This window comes from Myotis lucifugus, unplaced genomic scaffold (assembly GCF_000147115.1).
Source record: "Myotis lucifugus unplaced genomic scaffold, Myoluc2.0 scaffold_612, whole genome shotgun sequence".
Classification (NCBI taxonomy): Eukaryota; Metazoa; Chordata; class Mammalia; order Chiroptera; family Vespertilionidae; genus Myotis; species Myotis lucifugus.
The window spans coordinates 366,858-385,497 of NW_005871660.1; the positions used below are offsets into that span (position 1 = coordinate 366,858).

The 18,640-nt window shown below is 55.8% G+C and overlaps 1 protein-coding gene across 9 annotated transcripts in view; it reads left to right on the forward strand.

Moving 5' to 3' along the window:
- KDM4B (lysine demethylase 4B) overlaps positions 1-18,640 on the forward strand; it is a 131,336-nt gene that overhangs the window by 98,698 nt on the left and 13,998 nt on the right. For 4 of the 9 annotated variants that reach the window (XR_002826750.1, XM_023745987.1, XM_014447091.2 and 1 more), the window contains 5 exons: positions 8,132-8,233; positions 8,606-8,805; positions 16,243-16,685; positions 16,922-17,042; positions 18,383-18,561. Coding sequence is in view for 8 of the 9 variants with exons in the window: in XM_023745987.1 (XP_023601755.1) it covers positions 8,132-8,233; positions 8,606-8,805; positions 16,243-16,685; positions 16,922-17,042; positions 18,383-18,561 (1,045 nt within the window). In the remaining variant the exon portion in view is untranslated. The other 5 variants (XM_023745989.1, XM_014447093.2, XM_014447095.2 and 2 more) reach the window with 4 other exon arrangements.

The following is an 18,640-nucleotide window of genomic DNA, read 5'->3' on the forward strand; positions in this document are numbered from 1 at the left end:
CTTCTGTATCTTGCTGCTTCTCAGTCAGAGTGTTTCTCAGGCCCTGACCTTTTCGAGTTTGCAGGCCTCGTAGCAGGCGGTGTCTGTGTTGTTAGACTCAGTTTCCCTCCTGCTCCTTGTCCACCAGCTCCTGGGAGGCTGACCCTTTGACCCTCCAGCCATCCGGGTCCTCTCTGGGACAGCACACGCTGTCTCTCTTCCTCGTCTGCTTGTGACCTTAGGTGAGAGCCCTGTGTCTCTGTGTTGGGGCTGTCGGGCTCCTCCTTGGCTCCGGACGATGGCAGGTACCATGCTGGAGCCGTGGGGCACAGGGGTCCAGTACTTGGTCCGTATCCCTGCCATTTCATGTTTTGACTGCTCGCTTTGGCTTTTTCCATAATGTGCTGCTCAGATTCACAGTCTTGGAGTCACTGAGAGACCCGTCCTCCCAGGGACATCCTTTGCCACCCTCATTCCATCTCAGGGAGCCCCCTCCTGGCCCATGCCTTTTATGACAGTGTGGTGGCTGCCCAGCCTCAGGTCTGGCATCCATTGGGGGAGGAGAGGGTGAAGTGGCTGCACCCTCTTGCCATCAGCACCATAGTCATGGGGGCATGGGTGGCAGGTCCTGGAAGAGGAAGAAATCGACTTCCTGCCAGGAGGGAGATAGCAGTGAGCACTGTGCTCTTGGTATCACCTTGTAGCCCCGGAAGTGGTGGTCCCATTTTCCTCTCTTCTCTGGGAAACATCAAGGCTTTCAGGGCTCTGAGCTACTCAGACAGAGTTCCATCGCACTCAGTTTTGGTGCCCAAGGAATGTTCAGCAAGTCCTCACTGCGAAAGCCACCACAGACAGTAGGCTTTGCATAAACCATGAATGTGGTGTGCCCCAATGAAACTATTTGTGGACTGAAGTTGGAATTTTATATCACTTTCACATGTCACAGATTATTATTATTATTTTAACTTTTTACCAGTTAAAGATGGAAACAACTTTCTTAGCTGGGGGGCCACACCAGAACAGGCAGCGGGTGGATTTGGGCCTCGGGTGAGGTTTTCCAATTGTAGCCTCTTGGTCACTTCTGGCTTCTCTTGTCCCCACTGATGATGGACAGTTGGCCCCAGGGACGGGCACTGAGGTGGGGGCACTCGGACAGTTCCTCCCTTTGGCTGTGCTCGGTTGGTGGCACTCCCACACTCTGCAGAAGCACCCTTTAAACTCTGCCCGCTCCAGAACCTTCTTCCCCGACGAGGCTGTTCTAGTTTTTAGCACGTTTGTCTGTGAATCCAGAGTCTTTGGGCAGTCTTGGCTTCACCCACGTGTTTTCCCACTCCTTGGCCTCTGCCTTTGAGAACGTTCCATCAGCCCAGAATGCTTTCACATCTGTTCCTGACAGCCCACCTGAAGGTGAGTCTCTCTTTACTGATTTCTTTTGTTGTCTGTCCTTTTGATTCCCGTTCTCCTGTGTGTTCTCACGAAAAGCAACTTCTCTCGGTGAGGCCCATCTGTGCAGCGCCTGATCCCTCCCAGCAGGGTGAGCTTGCTGAACAGAGCCCAATGCAGCATTTGCATAACGGCTAATGGATTGTGGCTCAGTCTAATTGGTCAACAGAGCAGACTGCCAATAATTAAGCGCACATCCAGAAATGGATGGGATTAGAGGACCGGGCCCCGCCAGCTATGCTTCCCTTAGCCGGAGCCTGCTGTGTGCAGAGGAAGCTTCCCCACAGCCCTCTCCCTGCCCGCTGCCCCCCTCACTCCCCGAGCCCAGCCAGCCCTCAGTAGAGGGCGCTTGGCCCGCTTGTCACGCTCTGTTCCTTTCTGGAGCGTTCCCCTCTCTTCTCAACCTCCTCTGCTTCCGACCTGGGGAGCTGTAATATTCCGACAGAGGGATTGAATAACAAATTAAGTCGTGTCCCCAAGGATATAATTTTCTTTAAAGCTTTCAGTATGTAAAATAAGACAGATTTCCCCCCCCCCTTTTTTTAAGTCATAGAGGGGCTTTCTCTGTAAAGGTTGATTGGGGGACTGACATTTCAAATCCCAAGACTGCTACCCTCAACCTGAGAGTCAGTGACTCTCACAATTGCCTGTACCTTTCTCTCCTGGCCCAGTGCCCCCAACACATGGTCATCCTGCCCCTGCCCCTCATCTCCACTGAGCGGGGTGCTCCCCTGAGCCTCAGAGAGTTTGTTTTGAGGGAAGGGTGGCTTGGGCTAGATAGGGGTAGGGCAAATGTGGCTTCTAGACCAGGGTTGTGTGTCTCCTCCCCTGAACTGTCCCCTGCACCCCTGCACTGTGGACACTTAGGCTCATCATTCTCTGTGGGGGCCCCTTTGGGCACTGTAGGGTGTTGAGCAGCATCCGCGCCCCATCCTAGTCAATGCCAGGAGCTCCCCAGTCCCAGTTCTAATGGCCACAGATGTCCTAGGCAACACCCAGTGTCCCTGGTTGGAAACCTTGCCCTAGGCAGAGGTGGTGGCATGACAGTGGCTCCAGGTTCATCTGCTGTCCATCCCCACTCCTCATGTCCCCCTGCAGCTTCGCCTTGTCCTTTGGCCCTGCAACTTCTCCCTGGTCCCTGCTCAGACCGACCCAGCCAGGTCCCTCCCCCCCTCCCCCCCTACGTGGAGGGTCCAGCCTTCCTGACAGCCCCCCACACTGAGCCCCACATGTCATCTTAGAGCAGAGGCCAAGTGTTGGCCTCTCCAGGAGAGAATGATCTTGTCACCCTCCCTCGGATTTATCTTCCATGCCTAAATCTTGTTGAATACACTGACCCTCCCCCATGACAAACAGGGCACAAAGCTGGGACTTCTTGCTCCCGGCTGTGTGGCCTCTTCGGCCCTCACCACCAGGTGGGATCCTGCTTTGCTGGCACAGGCCATCATAGAGTCTGGCGCCTCTCCCAGCCCCCGTCTCTGCCAGCCTCCCCTCCTCCCATTCCTACCCGCAGCCCTTCTCCATGTGCAGACTGTCTTTTCCTCCCGCCTCCTTGTTACTTCCAACGAGAACATCGAGAAACGCAGCCCATTGACCACATGTTGCAGCAGGTGTGCATTCAGCTTGCTGTACACATGCTTGTGGAACATCTGAGCTGCCACCACCATGCTAGTGCAGAGGGGAGACGCACTTCCTCACCAGGACCCAGGGTTCCCGCCCGTTCCAGCCCCTGCTAGCTCCACTGGCTATGACCTCCAGCTACCCCTGCCATCCATGGGGGAAGCCACCAGCTGAGGGTGGCCAAGAGCCCCCTGGCCCTGCTTGCCCACCCGCACCACCTCTCACCACCTCTCGGATCACCATGGAAACGAGGAGCCAGGAGCAGCTCCAGCACCCCCTTTGATGCCTCCTGACTAGACACTGGACACCATTGAGCCTCTGACCCTACTCTTGCCAGGGTTGCCCTGGTGACTTACTGAATGTTTCCTAAATTGTTCTTCCCCAGAACACCCTCAGCAATTTCTCAGAGGCAAAAGCCTCTAGACGTCACACACCCGCTTGTCTATGTGGGCAGGGATAGTAGGAGGAGAGGGGCACATGTCCTGGGTCCGGGTGAAGGGGAGAAGGGCCCTGGGGTACAGAGCTCACAGCCCCTTGCACCCTGACCCAGGGGCTGCGCTGGCACCAACAGCCTTGGATGCCCCAAACTCCCCCTGGGTAAAAGCTGGTCCTGTGAGGGTTGACAGTCCTGCCTTAGGGAACAGAGGGATTGTGTGCTTGGGGCCCCTCGGTTCCCAAGCCCAGGGCCACTCTGAGCCCACTGCATAGGGTGGGGCCCATGGGGAGCCCCCGCTCTGCCTCTCCTGCCATTTAGGTTCCAAGGACACCCACTTCCATCTTGGAAATATTAGTACAGGTATTTGGACTCAGTTCCAATATTTGGTTTGTATAAACTTAACTAAGTAACGTCCAGTTAAGCCTGACAAAGTGCTCATTTATCTCTATCCTCCCCTGAAATGCCACTAAAATGACTGTAAAGGAGTGACAAATGGTTAAGGGGGCCATGACAACTGAGCAGCGCAGAGACTTGGAAAAGGAGGAAAGGATGGCCAATGGGTACCTGACCGCAGCACAGAGGAGGCTCAGTTCAAGGGCTCACAGACAGGGTGCGGCCAGTTTGTGCTGAGGAGCTTCGGAAAGGCATAGGATTCCAGATGTGGGCACCTCCTGGGACGGCACCAAGGTGGGCTGCAGGCCAGTGTGTAAGGAACTGCTGGGCTGGGGGCACCCCCCACTCCACCCTAACTCCCAGCAGAGGACGGTGGCCCTGCTGCCTGGTGAGATCAAGCCTGGGTGGTTCTGGACCAGAGGGAGGGGCCTTCCTGAAGGTGACGTTGTGGGAGCCTCGCTGCCAGCCCCACATGCCTCTAACCCCAAGGCCAGAGACTGTAGGGGTCCTCTCTGGGTCACAGAATAGCCCAGCAGAACAAAGCTATAGGTTCTGATGTTGGAGGTTCCCCGTGAAATGACTGGACGCCTGCCCCCTCCATCCCCTTCAGCAAGCCCTGCTCACCCATGCATAGCCACCAACGACCTTCTTAGTCCCTCACACAACTCAGCCAGGGTCCCTAAACCTCTGAGGAAACTCAGTGGAAGACAGAGAGTGTCTCAAACAAAAGGGAAAAGCAGAACTCCCCAGAAAGAGATGAGGCAAGGAGCAAGAAAGCTCACCTTCTCCTGTGCGTTTATGATAGAAGCACCTGTTGCTATAAAAAGAAACATGTAGAAAAGAGATGGCTCTTGGACATTTAAAATGAGAGCAAAGAATCCCAGCTGGTGTGGCTCAGTGGTTGAGTGTTGACCCATGAATCAGGAGTCATGGTTCCATTCGGTCAGGGTACATGCCCCGGGTTGTGGGCTCAGTCCCCAGTAGGGGGTGTGCAGGAGGCAGCTGATCAGTGATTCCCTCATCCTTAATGTTTCTCTCTCCCTCTCCCTCTCTGAAATCAATAAAAATATTTTTAAAATAAAAAAATAAAATGAGAGCAAAGAAAACACAAGAGAGTGTTGGAAGATAGCTTGGGAAAACTAGAGGGCAGGACAGAAAGATCAGAGGCTCAGTCGAGGAACTCCAGCCTCTACTAGGAGTTTTAGGAAAAGAGAAAAGAACGATTCGCAAGAACCAAAGACGTTTTCAGACTACAGAGCCTGGCACAGGGGATGAGGATTATACGCACCTCGGAATATCACAGCTCTTCGGTTAAACAGAAGGTTTCCAGCTTCGGGAATGAATGAGCATGTCAACATAAAGAACAAGGGACCCAAATGGCATTGGACTTGGCGATCATAATGCTACAAGCTAATAGACAAAAAGGACGAGGCCTTAAAACAGTGATGGCGAACCTATGACACGCGTGTCAGAGGTGACACACGAACTCATTTTTTTTTTGGTTGATTTTTCTTTGTTAAATGGCATTTAAATATATAAAATAAATATCAAAAATATAAATCTTTGTTTTACTATGGTTGCAAATATCAAAAAATGTCTATATGTGACACGGCACCAGAGTTAAGTTAGGGTTTTTCAAAATGCTGACACGCCGAGCTCAAAAGGTTCGCCATCACTGCCTTAGAAGTATGTCCCTAGTGAAATTACCAACTATGTGTGAGAGGAATAGGATCTTTTTAGACATGCAGAATCCCAGGGTTTCCCTCCTTTCTGAGAAGCTAAAGGGTGTGCTCTAGCTAAGCAATGGCATCAGCCAGGAAAGACACGAACCAGGGAAACCAAATCCAACTCAGGAGAATCCAAACCACTTTCAACGTAAGGATGCCATGGAGGTGTGTGTGGTGCCCTGAGTAGGAGCCACACCAGAGCTTGGAGATAACCAGGAAGGCCAAGCATCTAAGAGAGGAACAGTTACTCTAGGAAGAGCGAACAAAGCCTGCAGTGCAAGCAGCATGGATGCACAATATTTACAGTCAGTAAAATGTCAAACGTGGAATTTCACCACAACCGAAGATGGTGGCAGATTCAGGCAGAGAAGCTGGTGGATGTGGAAGCAGGAAGCATAGCCACACCCTGAGTGGTAACTAAGAGCTGCTTGGTAACTATGCAAAGGAAGCCAAACCAAAAAAATAAAAAAAAAATAAAAAGGAAGCAGCGTGGGGGAGACACATGGAAGTAACTAAGAGAAGAAACAGCTAAAAGACAGGAGGGTCTCGTGTCTGGGGAGCAGCCCGGGGGATGCTGTTACTGGTTGGATATGATTAGGATGTGCCTGGTGGATGTCTCTCCCTCCCCCCACCCCCTCTGTGGCAAACTGGCCACAGGTTCTTCCTGTGTTAGTCTCCCAGCTTATGTACTCACAAAATGTGTATTTCTTTGCGTGCTGACGTTCATCTTGCCTTCTCTCTGCAGTAGGGCGTAGCCCTCTGCTTAAGTCTGTCCACCTAGTTCCACCCATTCTGGGGGTCTCCGTATGGGGGGGTGACCAGTGGTGCTGGGGGGCCCCAGAGCTCTGAGGCTGATGGAGTGTAGGGGGACGAGGGAGACCTGGCTCTCTGGGAAGATAGGGCCCCAGTGGGGACACTCCTGGTCAGCCCTGGGATTGGGTGGGCAGGGTCAGAAGTGCCAGTCCTGGGGTGGGGTGAGCGAGGGGACCGAGGGGCTGGGCAGCTACAGGAAGCCGAGGCCAGGTGAGTTGGTAGTAGGAGGATACCCCTCTACTGGGTGTCTGGGGCCGGCTTGGGGTTCGCTTTGGGCACTCGGCCTTGTAGCCCTGTGGCCCCGCTCATTTCTAGACGTGGAGAGAAGCCCCTCCTCAGGTGACAGCTGGTGACGAAAGCCAGCTACATCTGCCGCCAGGTCTTGGGGCTCGCCACCCGTTTCACTGTGGGGGCCATACCTGGCATTTCCCCAACTGACCCGGTGTGGATTCGCTGGTGGCTCTGCTGTGGTGGAGAGCATCTCTGGCTCCTGTGTCCCCTTCCGCCCCTGCCCTATCCCCTTCCCAGTGACCCTTGCACGCCATGCTGTGTGTGATGCCATGCCTCTGCCCATGTTGCTCAATCCCCACCGAATGCGCCCTGCTTTTCACCTTTGGTCATGGGGTGATTCATGCTGCAAACATCAAGTGGGGCTTGTCACGTGCCCACTGTGCTCGGGAGATGGAGCAGCAGAGACTAGGGCCCTTGAGTTAGGCAGCCAAGCCATGAGAACAACCAGCCAAGGTTAGTGTTAGAAGACGGTTAGGAGGGGGCGCCCCAGAAGCCACATGGAGAGCAGGGGTGGGCTGGGGAGGCAGCAAGGAGGCTGTCAGGTCCCAGGTGGGAGGTAGGGGTCCTGGTGTCAGGAGCCCTCGGGGCCTCCCTGGGCTCCTACCCTTCCCTGGTCAGATAGCCCTGCTTCTGCTTGGTGAATGTTGGTCCTTGGAGGTGTGGCTGCCATGGGAACCCCCATAGGATCTTCATATCTGAGTCTGACCTCACTGGGGCCACAGGAGAATTCATGGACAAGGGAAGCTGCAGCCAGCACCTCTCTTGGAAACGTCAACATTCTCGGGTTGCAGACTGGGATAGATGAAAAGGTAGTGGGGGCTGGTCATGAGGCCTGGAGCCTGCGGCCATGTGGGAGGGCATCACCCCCATTCCCTGGAGGGCGTTAGTGCCCTGCCCAAGGCTGGGCCTCTCCACACACCTGCCTCTGCCTGAGCTCCTGGGGCACTACACGCCTCCTGTCCGTCTAAAAGCTGCTCTGTCCCCTCCCTGGAAGGCTCCAGGGTCCTGTTTCCCAGAACCCCTACAGGGGTGCCCTGGCACTAATCTGCAGGCCCATCTCCTTTGTTGCTTTCTTTTCTTCCTTTTTAACCCAATTCTCTCTCCTTTTCACTAAGAAGCCATAGCTAAGCCTCAGCGTGAATTCTCACTGTGGGTGAGGTTCGCCCCGCCATCCCCAGGACTGTTACACCCTGAGCCGAGCTGGATGTGAGGACCCGACATCCCGCTGGCCCGGGCCCTGACCTGGAGGCGGGTGACAGGGCGAAGAGGGTCATGGGTGCAGGTTGTTCCCTGGGCGTGGAGCTCCGGAGTGTGGAGAGGCACACGGGGAGCCCTACGGAAGCAGGCGCCGAAGTCGAGGCCTTAGATGAGGCGTCGTGGGGAGTTAACACCAGTCCTAGAGAAAAACTCCCTGACATTTACATTCTAGACAAATTAGTCTGAAAGAAAGCAGACACTGGAAAAAGACTGAGGAGGAGAGGAAACCAAATCTAGAGAGGAAGAAAGAGCAGAGCAAAAAGCCGGGCCTGTCGTAAGTGCACCTTTTGTTTTGTTTGTCGTTTAGGCATTTTCCACCAGCTGCTGTTTCCATTGGGATCATGCTCCCTGTCCCTCCCACCCCCACCACACGGGGGCTCCTGGAGCCCAGGTTCATCCAGTCATCCCATCTCCAGCTGTCATCAGCACCCGCTTTGACATGGCCCCACCATCCCATTGCCCTCTCCATCCCCTCCCAGGCCTCTCTCCCTCCACCACCCCTGCCCTGGCCCCTGGAGCCACCTCCTGAGGGTCCCCTGTCCCCTGTCCCCTGATTCTGGTTGTGGAGGCTCCATACTGCCGAGCACAGACCTGGGGCTCTCCCCTCTGCTGTTTCACCTCCTTTCTGATAACTCCCCCTCTCCAGGTCTCACCGGAAACGCAGTCAGCCCAAGAAGCCCAAGCCAGAAGACCCCAAGTTGCCCGGGGAGGGGGCAGCTGGGGCGGCTCCTCCCGAGGAGACCAGTGGTAGTGCGAAAGAGGAGGCTGCACAGGAGGCGGATCCCGAGGACGAGGAGGAGGATCCCCAGCTGCCACCGCAGGGCCGGGAGGCAGAGGGCACAGAAGGTCAGTTACAGCTGGGCAGGGAGGCCGGGCCTGGTGCCCACGCTGGCTCCTTCTTGACCCCTGGCCGGTGGAAAGAGCCAGCTTCGCTCTGGCTACAGGGTTTCTGCTCTTTAAGAACCCATTTCATGTGCTTTCCTGGCTGGGTGAGGCATTTCATAAGACATGTTCGTTCTAGGGGTGCTGTGAAAAGTCCCTCTTCTCCCAGAAACTGAAGAGAGGCGGTCTCAGTCCACTTGGGCTGTTCTCACAGAACACCACAGGCCAGGCAGCTTAAAAACAGCAGCCTCGTGGTTCTAGAGGCAGGGAGTTGAGATCGGGGTGCTGTGTGGCCGGGTCCTGGTGAGGCCCTCTTCCAGGTCGCAGATGGCTGCCTTCACGCTGTGGCCACACGTGGAAGAGCAGCGAGCTCTGCGGCCTCTGCTGTCAGGGCACCGATCCAGTTAATGAGGGCCCTGCTCTCATGACCCGATTACGTCCCATAGGCCCCATCTCTTGAGACCATCACGTTGGGGGGTAGGTTTCAACATAATGCATCTTGGGGGACATTCAGCCACAGCAGAGTCTGCCCATCGTGAAAGTGGCCAGATGTTGGTGAGCCTGTGCTGGGGTCGTGGTGGAGTGTCTCAGAAACATACCCTTCACACAGCACAGGATCATGTTAGCCATGGAGCATTAGTATGTGTTTTAAAGGTTCCCACTCCTGTATTTTACAGCATTTCCTTTTCTTTTTTATAGCTCGTTTCATTTTTCTAATTTATAGCTTTAGCTACTCCCACGTTTGCACATAGCAGCTGCTCCCAGGGTAGAGGAGGGGCCTCTCCTCTCTGGCCCCTTCCAGGCTCCGGGCAATAATGGGGCCCGGGTGGTGATTGCCTGGGGGTCGTGCCTCAGGCCCCGGTCACAGGCCATAGTCACCGGAGGGTTCTGCTTGGGTCCTCAGTTCCCCTCTTGATGCCTGTGTCTTGGGATGTGTGAGCTCAGCACGGCCCTGCTTATTTCAGCATTGTGTGCTCACCAGGATGTGGCATCCAAGGTGACTATCCATACGTCACAGTTGGAGACGTACCTGGACGTACCCACAGGCCGATGCTGGGGTTCCCAGTTAGGGAGTGACTGTCCCCTGGCTGGCAGGTGAGTGTCTCTGAGGGGGACCCTCAGGCACTCACAAGGGGAAGAGCAGAGCATTTCTGGGTGAATTGTGTGCTGGTGCCTTCCCAGACGTTCCAACACGTGCTTGTCTAGTGGGGCGTCACACACCCAGGAGGTCCAGAAGGCAGGATGGAGCAAGAAGGCGCCTAGTTGGCGAGGAAGCATATGCCGGCAATATCTGGGCATAGGCATGATCCCCTATGTAGAAAGGGATTGGGGACTGAGCCGTCGGGTCATTGATCCGGTACAGGAGCTGAATGAGCCCCACACAGAAGTCAGGTCTCATTCCCGTGGCCAGCCATGGGCAGATGGCAGCATTGTTGAGATGCTACCTACAGTAAAAGCAACCAAAGAGTAAGCACCTTGGAACAAAGCTAACAACAAATAAAAGACCTTTATGGAGAAAATTAGAGACATTTTTGAAAAGTGAGGAAGAATTGGTAAATAAATGGAGCCATGTGTGTTGGGAGAACTCTCCCGTGGGAAGGTCCAGTCCCTCCCTCCCCCAACCACTACCTGGGGGTTCTCAGCTCCTTCAGGATCCCAGCAGGGTGTGGGGGTTCGATCTAAATGTAGATGGAGGGAGAGAGGTAGAAGAGGAGAGTCGGGGGAGGTCTGGGGACTGGCAGTCAGTTCACAGGGCAGGAGTGAGCACCCCCTCCACTGCAGGTGGGAGGGGCGAAGGTCACCGTCTGTGCCCAGGGGACTCGCAGAGGTAGCCTCAAATGTCGGGGGGCACATGTACAATGTCCCATTTACTTACAGTTCAGAAAACTCGCCAGCTGGACAGTGGGTTGTTGAGGGAGCTGTTGAGTCGGCTTAGGCTGCCGAATGAAGCACCCAGATGGGCTACGGGGGCTTCAAAAACAGTTTCTCGTCTCACAGATCTGGAGGCCAGAGCCCATGATTCAAGGTGTTGGCAGACCTGGTTCCTTCTGAGGCCTCTCTCCTTGGCTTGTAGATGTCGTCTTTGCATTCACATGGCGTTCTCCCTGTGCCAGCATCTCTGCCCTAATGTCCCTGTCATGAGGACACCAGTCACATTGGATTAGGGCCTCCCTGATGACCTCACCTGAGCTCATGACATCTTCAGTGACTCTAAATAAGGCCACATTCTGGGGCACTGGGAGTAGGACTTCAACATAGGAATTAGGGGTATGGGGACATAATTCAGCCCATAATAGAGAATAAACACACGGAAAACAAGAGAGAGAAGCCTGGGGTTACTCCTGGGGGCTCCCTGAGTGGGGGTGGGGGATCTGGGAGGGGCATATGATGTCACGTGCCATGGTCCTTCAGGCCTGGCACTGGCGTTGTGTGTGCTCCTGGACGTAAGAATACGATTGAACACACACGTTCTGTAAGGCAGTTGGGTGGTCGAGCTTGGGTTGTGATGGTTAATAATGAGCTCTCCGAGGTGGGCCCCGGGACCTAGGGCCTCATGATCGGGGGCTGCTTCCCCAGCTGGCTGCCTAAACAGGAGGTTCCGTGTCCCTTGAGAGTAAAACATGCGCTATGGGTGAAACCACAAGCCATGTGGAGGACACGTGCTCTCCTCACCAGTCATTGCATTCACTCCCCTTCCCCTCAACAGTCTCACCCCAGGACCCCTGGGCCTTTTCCCAAAGGGCTTCAGGGTCTGCATTGCAGGGATGGTCACAGTGTCATTATGGTGTCATGTGGCCGGGCCTTGGTGCAGTCCTCCAGGGCTGAGGCTTTCATGGCTTCCAGCGGCACGTGGACCCCAGCAAGGATGGGGCCGTATCCGGGGTGGTGTGTCTGCTCAGGGCTGAGAGTGCTCCCCAGTGTTCAACACCCACCTTGTCCCTGTCCCGTGACAGAGCCCTGTTCCCAAGAATGAGGAGTTGGGTTGTGTGTGTGGGGTCTTTTTCTAGAAAGGAAGTGGTCCCCTGGGGGCACTGGATGTGGCTGCCACTGCTAGAGAGCCTCCTGGGAGCCATCTCTTGAGCCCTTGGTGGGAAGACAACCCTGAACACATCAAATAAGTGTTTGCAGTCAGGGGTGACAGCAAACACATCGGGGAATGAGTAGAAGGTTTTAAAGTGGTTTCCAGACTTCCTTTAATACCAGCTTAATGTCCCTAAAAGCTGTAAGTGCCAAGGATCATGTCATGTGTGAGCAATAATTTTGTGTTTGCAAAGGGAGACCATTTGCTGTTGCTCTGACAGCATCTGGGTGCTGGAGGGGCAGGAGGAAGCCCCCGTGGGTGGGAGGGACCCTGGGCTGGCTGATGAGGCCCTAGGGTCTGGGAGGCTGCTTCCCAGCTGCAGGTGTCCCCCTCTGCACCCGCTGCTGGGTGGTCTGGGAAGAGCTGCTGCCCTGGGAAGGACCAGCAGCCTCTCTCTGTCCTCCACCCCCATGCCCACCCCTCCCCCAGGCAGAAGGCAGGAAGGCAGCTGTGTCAATCCTGGTTTGCCGGGACAGCAGGGGCTCCTTTCTCCTGCCTGGCCGTGGCCATGTCACAGTGCTCTGGCCCCACCTGTAGTTGGGCACGGCCTTTCTCACAGTTTGGGAGATGGGGCAGCAGGGGCAGTGCCAAGACCCAGGAGGGCTGGTCCCGCCACAGTGCCGTACACTCCTAGGCAGAGCACGCAGCCAGAGGGACCCACCCTGAGACCTCCCAGGGTCTCGAGGAGACAGGAGCACCCTGTGAGCAGTATGCGCTGTGGGCAGTTGATGGTCATGGAGCCCCTGGTTTCAGGAGTGGCCCTGACAGCTTGTGACTGGCTTTAGGACAGGACAGCAAAGGCTCCTGTACCCAGCAGGGAACAGATGGGCTGGGCCTTTATGTGTCTTCACTGGGAGACACATATTGCCATGTAGCCCCCCCCCCCCCCAAGCACAGTCCATCCAGGCCTCACCCACACCAGGCTGCACCCTGCCTCGGGCTCTGCATGGGAAGAATGCGGAGTTGACAGGAGTGGCCTGGACCATGGGACCAAGACCAGCTCGCCCAAACTGGGCAGGGGGTGGAGAGGTGTGGAAGGGTGTGGAGTGGAGTGTCTCTAAGCCAGATTGCAGTCATGAGGCCACCACCCCCTTCTGTGGGCAACATATAGCAGAAGTTGAGCTTGGGATCCCAGATCTATCACATCATCTTAGTGCACCCCCTTACCCCCTTCTCCCCCTCCCCCCCCACCCCCGCCATGAACTTGGTGCCGTAGAGGTGTCGGAACTCCAAAGAACCAGTCAGGTTGATAAAATCCAATGGGGGTAGGGGGTGGTCTTGGCTGTGGCATCCTCCCCACTTCTAAGAATAGTACTAGAAGGGCCTCAGCTCATCTGCTATGGGAGGGGGGCGGGGACCCTGCATTCTGCCCACCTGTGTCCTGAACCCCAGGAGGTGGGCGGCCCTACCTGCTGGGGAGGGACTGGCTGGGATCCTAAGCCTCCCTTTTTTTCCCTTGACCCTAAGCCCTTTTTTTTCGTATTAATCCTCACCCGAGGATAATTTTTCCATTGATTTTTAGAGAGAGTAGAAGGGAGGGGAGAGAGAAACATTGATGTGAGAGACACATCAATTGGTTGCCTCCAGGATGCGCCCTGACTGGGGTTGGGGATCAAATCTGCAACCCAGTTACATGCCTTTGGGAATTGAGCCCATGACCCCTCAGTGCGGGGATGATGCTCTAACCACTTAGCACACCAGCCAGAGTGACCTTAAGCCCTTTTAATGTGACATTTCTGCTCCATTTTGAGGCTTCCTCAGGCCCCAGCAGGTAGGGAGCTTGCTGAGGTCTGGCAGTGTGGCCTCTGATGGGGTATGAGGTGGGAGGGGAGTCCTGTGGTAACAGAGCCCTGAGCCCCCAGGTATCCTTCCTGACCTTGGGCTTGTCCCCTTAAGGGCCCTCTGTGTGTTTGTCTCCCTCGGCTTCCCAGAGCCTAGAGACATGAGGAAAGGGCCGGAACTTGTACCTTCTTGACAGCAGAGTCTCCAGAGTGGAGAGTAAATTAGACCCACTGTCCTCAGGATGACAGACTGGTGCGATTTCCATTCAATATTTGGACTATGAGGGAGGAAGAAATACTGAATTTCCTTAGAGAACAAAGTATTTATCTGAAAGTGCCTTTTACACAAATAGGATAGCGGCTCTAGGGCCAGCCTCTGTGCTGGTTCTGTAAATTAGCCCCAACACCACTCTGGCCACTGATCTCCCAGGCCCCTGGTCACCTCCTGGTCACCTCCCGGGGCCATGGTGCTGTTACCAGGTGTTACTGAGCAATGCTCCACATCTCTCTCCCTCCACATCCCTGGATGGGGAAGGGGCCTTTGTTGTAGGGAGCCGTCCACTCCTGGAGGGGAGGGAGGTCTATTATTTGCTTTCCTTGGCCAGATAGCTTGACCAGACTCATGAGGGTCTGGCGGGAGGGGGACAAGGCTCCCCTTGGTGGGGCAAAGGCGAGGGAAGAATCCTTGGTGCCTCCAGAAGACTCAGGACCAGAAGGCAGGGGCCAGGGTGGGGGTGAGCATTCCCTGTCTTCTGGCTGATGGAGCCTCCCTTGAAAGACACAGGTTATGCTTGCCAAGGACACCATGGGCTGTCCCAGCAGCCAGTGCAGGGCTGCAGCTGCAGACGCGGGAGGGTGGGAGCCGGGAGTGGAGAAGGGGAGGGGGCGGGGGACTGGGGCACGTCCTCATGGTTCCAGAGGCCTGGTTCCAAGCTCTGCAACCCCCTTATTGGGAGTGAATGGGCGATTCGGCTCCTCTCAGTGCTTTGGGCTGGGTGTCTGCTGGCAGGGAGGTTCCTTGCTTGTTCCTTCTTGGAGTCACAGTGCCGATCAGGGGTTAAGTGACAAGCCCTCACCCAAGGTCATCAGCACTTATTCCGTCATCTTTGGCTGAGGAACAGGGGTGACATATGGACGGGTTTTTATAGCAAGAGGTAAAAATGTGGATGCCGTGTTGCACACCAGAACTCATTATACTTCCTGTTGTCACTAGTTTCGCATGGAGAGGGACAGATCCTTGCCCTCCATTTGTCCTTATTTTCCCAGCCTGAGACTGTCGAGCACAGGTAACTCTGGGCCTCCGACCCTCATCCGGGGTGTTCAGGAGCCCCTCCGTCGCAGGCAGCCAAGATAGTTGGTCCCCTGGTTCCAAGCCAGTGTTCCTCTTTATGTAGCATCCTAAACCCCCGGGGACCTGGGACACCCAGATGTTCTATGTGCCCATTCTCCAGACGGGGCAGGCAAGGCCTGAGGGCTCTAGAGCTCGCTGTGCTCCCAGCTCGCCCTGGTAGGTCATCGCCAGGCCTGTCATCCTTGAGAGGAGAGTCCCTGGGGCTGCCACGACAGTGACCTCACACATATATTTGCTTTCAGTCCTGGAGGCCAGAAGCCTCACGTGGGCCTCCCGGGGCTGACCCAGGTGTGGCAAGGCTGGTTCCTTTTTGAGGCTTCAGGGGAGGGTCATTTCCAGCTTCTGGAGATACTGCATCCTGGGCTTGTGGCTCCTCCTTCCAGCGTCAGCATCTCTCTGACCCTTCTGTAGTCATGGCTCCCTCTGACCTCAGCTGGAAAAGGTCCTCTGCTTTTAAGGACCCTGTTAGTACACCCAGACCATCTTCACTAACCCACTCCCATCTGCAAAGCCATGGCCATGTCAGGTTCCACACTCACAGGTCCCAGAGCTAGGACATGGGCATCTCTGGGGGCCATGATTCTGCTGAGCACACACCCATCCTGGCCCCCAATTAAAATGCCATGGGAGACACGCCTCATCTACTTCCCACCCCGCCCTGTCCCCTGTCAGGAAATCCCCCAGCACCGGCCCTTGGGGGCGGAAGGGTGTTCCGGGCCCTCCAGGCCCATCTGCTCTTGGTTCCACTTAAGTGACTTCTCCTTTATGGTTTATTGTTTGAGTCTTTGCTTTTAAAAAATTCTACAAGATGTGTGTTTTTACTGTAGAAATACACAAAACTCAGATATCCGAAAGGAAAACAAATCCTGCCTCTTCTACCCCACCCCTTGGGAAAGACACATGTCTTTCCTCTACTTCAAGCTAATTCCAGAAGGTGCTTTGAGCACGTACAGAACCCAGAGGTGAGGGCAGGGGTGGGGGCTCCCCCAAGACTCGGAAGTGGCTGGTTTCCTGCCACCTGGCAGCATAACTGGCAGTGATTTTAACTTGCTCGAAGCCTGTGTTTTGGGGAAGTCCAGAGGGGTTTCTCCTCCCCTCCAGCCAGCTCCTGCCTGGGTCAGGGGGCTCCCACAAGGGTGCATGGCCACTGGCCTCAGCTGTGACCGGTCTTTCCTCTCTCCTCACAGAGGACAGGAGGGGCAAGCTGCGGCCAGCCAAGGCCAAGGGCGACCGGAAGAAGAAGAGCCCCCTGCACCCTCACCACCCACTCCTACCCGAGCTGCCACCACCCCTGCCCCCCCAGTTCCCCTGTGAGGAGATGCCACCGCCCCCACTGGAGCCCCCAGTGCTGACCCCCGGCCCTGAAGTCACTGAGGAGAGCTCCTTGCCACCGCCCCTCAATGTCATGCCCCCCGAGGCACCTGGCGAGGAGCTGGAGCCCAAGCCCCGCCCCATCATCCCCATGTTGTATGTGGTGCCCTGGGCCAGCCAAGCCACGTGTGAGAAGGGCCGAGTGTCCTGCCAGCAGGCGTCTGAGCACTTTCCCCAGAAGGGCCCCGCCTGGAAGGAGCAGCTAGCCCCCATGGAGCTGACGGAGCCTGAGGAGGACAGTGGAGCCAGCGAAGTGCAGGTAGGATGCCCTCCAGGCTCCCTGGGGCTGGGGGGCCTGCCTGTCCCTGTGCACTGGCCACAGCATCCCTGCTCATGAAATGCCCCATGGCTCACAGAGGCCTGCGGCGTGTGTGTGGTTTAGAAACCAGTGGCTCTCGCCACCTCTTCCTGCTGAGGAAACTGAGGCACCACTGAGCTGAACCTGCTCCCGTCTCTGAGCTGTGACTCAAAGACACTTCCTGTCCTGTGTTTCAGGCTCAGTCAACGTTTTCCAAGTTGAAGATGGAGATCAAGAAGAGCCGGCGCCACCCTCTGGGCAAGCCGCCCACCCGGTCCCCTCTGTCAGTGGTCAAGCAAGAGGCATCCAGTGATGAGGGTGAGCGAGGTTGCTGTCCCCTGCCTGCTCCGGCCCCAGGCTGTGTGACTAGAGGAAACCTTTGAAACACCCCTCCCCAGGCAGACAGCTGTCATTAGAGACACCCAGGGCTTAGACCTATGGCTGGACATGGGGGGCGGCGGGGAGAGATGACACAGGCTGGGGAGCCACCAGTTGCAGCAGAAGTGACTCTTTCAGCCGCTGGGCTGTGGGAGCTGGATCTGGAGCCGCCGAGCCGTAGCGGCGGAGGCTCGGAGATGAGAAGCTTGTACTTAACACTCGGCTAGAGTCAGAGCTGCTATCTCGTGGGCAGAAACCCTGGGAAGCCAGTTTTTCATCTTCCGCTTTAGCCTTCCGCTTAAGAAGCATGTGGAATTTGAAAATCTTCTGGATGGCTTCTTTTATTCTGAATCTAATTTGAAGGCTAGGGCAGGGAGGGTTCTAGAAGCTCCATGGATCACAGCGCTGAGCTCCCAGGAGTGGAAGGGGTCTCGAGGAAGATGCCGCTGTGAAGGTTGGGGCCTCAGGATTGAGCACTGGTTTCCAGGGCAGGCTCCCAGGGGAGCGCTGAGTATCAGGTGCTCAGGAAACCCAGCAATGAGACTTCGGGGACAGGGGCTGGTAATGGAGGCCGAGAGGTGATGACAGGCAGGGCGGGGGAGGGGGGACAGAAGAGACCCGATAATTAGTGACCTCCATCTTCCCTTAATACAGCGGTTCTCAGCCTGTGGGTCTCGATCCCTTTGGGGGGCGAACGACCCTTTCACAGGGGTCGCCTAAGACCATCGGAAAGCACATGTATAATTACATATTGTTTTTGTGATTAATCACTATGCTTTAATTATGTTCCATTTGTAACAATGAAAATACATCCTGCATATCAGATATTTACATTACGATTCATAACAGTAGCAAAATTACAGTTATGAAGTAGCAAGGAAAATAATTTCATGGTTGGGGGTCACCACAACATGAGGGGTGGTGGCATTAGGAAGGTTGAGAACCACTGCCTTAATAGGACTTTCTGGTGACACCACCTCTCCCCCTCCTACCCGCTTCCCCTCCACAACTCCCAGCCACACTCTCTTGGCTCCTTTGAACTCAAGATCCTACCTGACCTGCCAAGGTTTGGCTCAGCCCATCTCCCCCCCCCAGACAGGACCAGCCCCCTCCACCCCATCCTGGGTGGCTTGGTGGCCTCTCTGCAGAGAGACTCGGGGGCTGTGTAAGTGGGGACACATCACCAAGAATTCTCTGGGCAGTAAAACACCCACCCTTCGAGGCGGGGAGTGAGCCTCAGGCGAGGTTTAACTTTTTCTCCCCCACCCCCCTTACTCTAGAAGCCTTCCCTTTCTCCGGGGAGGAGGACATGAGTGACCCCGAGGCCCTGAGGTCCCTGCTGTCCCTGCAGTGGAAGAACAAGGCTGCCAGCTTCCAGGCTGAGAGGAAGTTCAACGCGGTGGCTGCCCTTACCGAGCCCTACTGCGCCATCTGCACCCTCTTCTACCCATACAGCCAGGTGAGCGCACGGCCCCACAGGGCCACACAGGGCGCTGTCTGTTCCCCTCGGTGCCACCATTTGCTCTGCTGAACAGGAA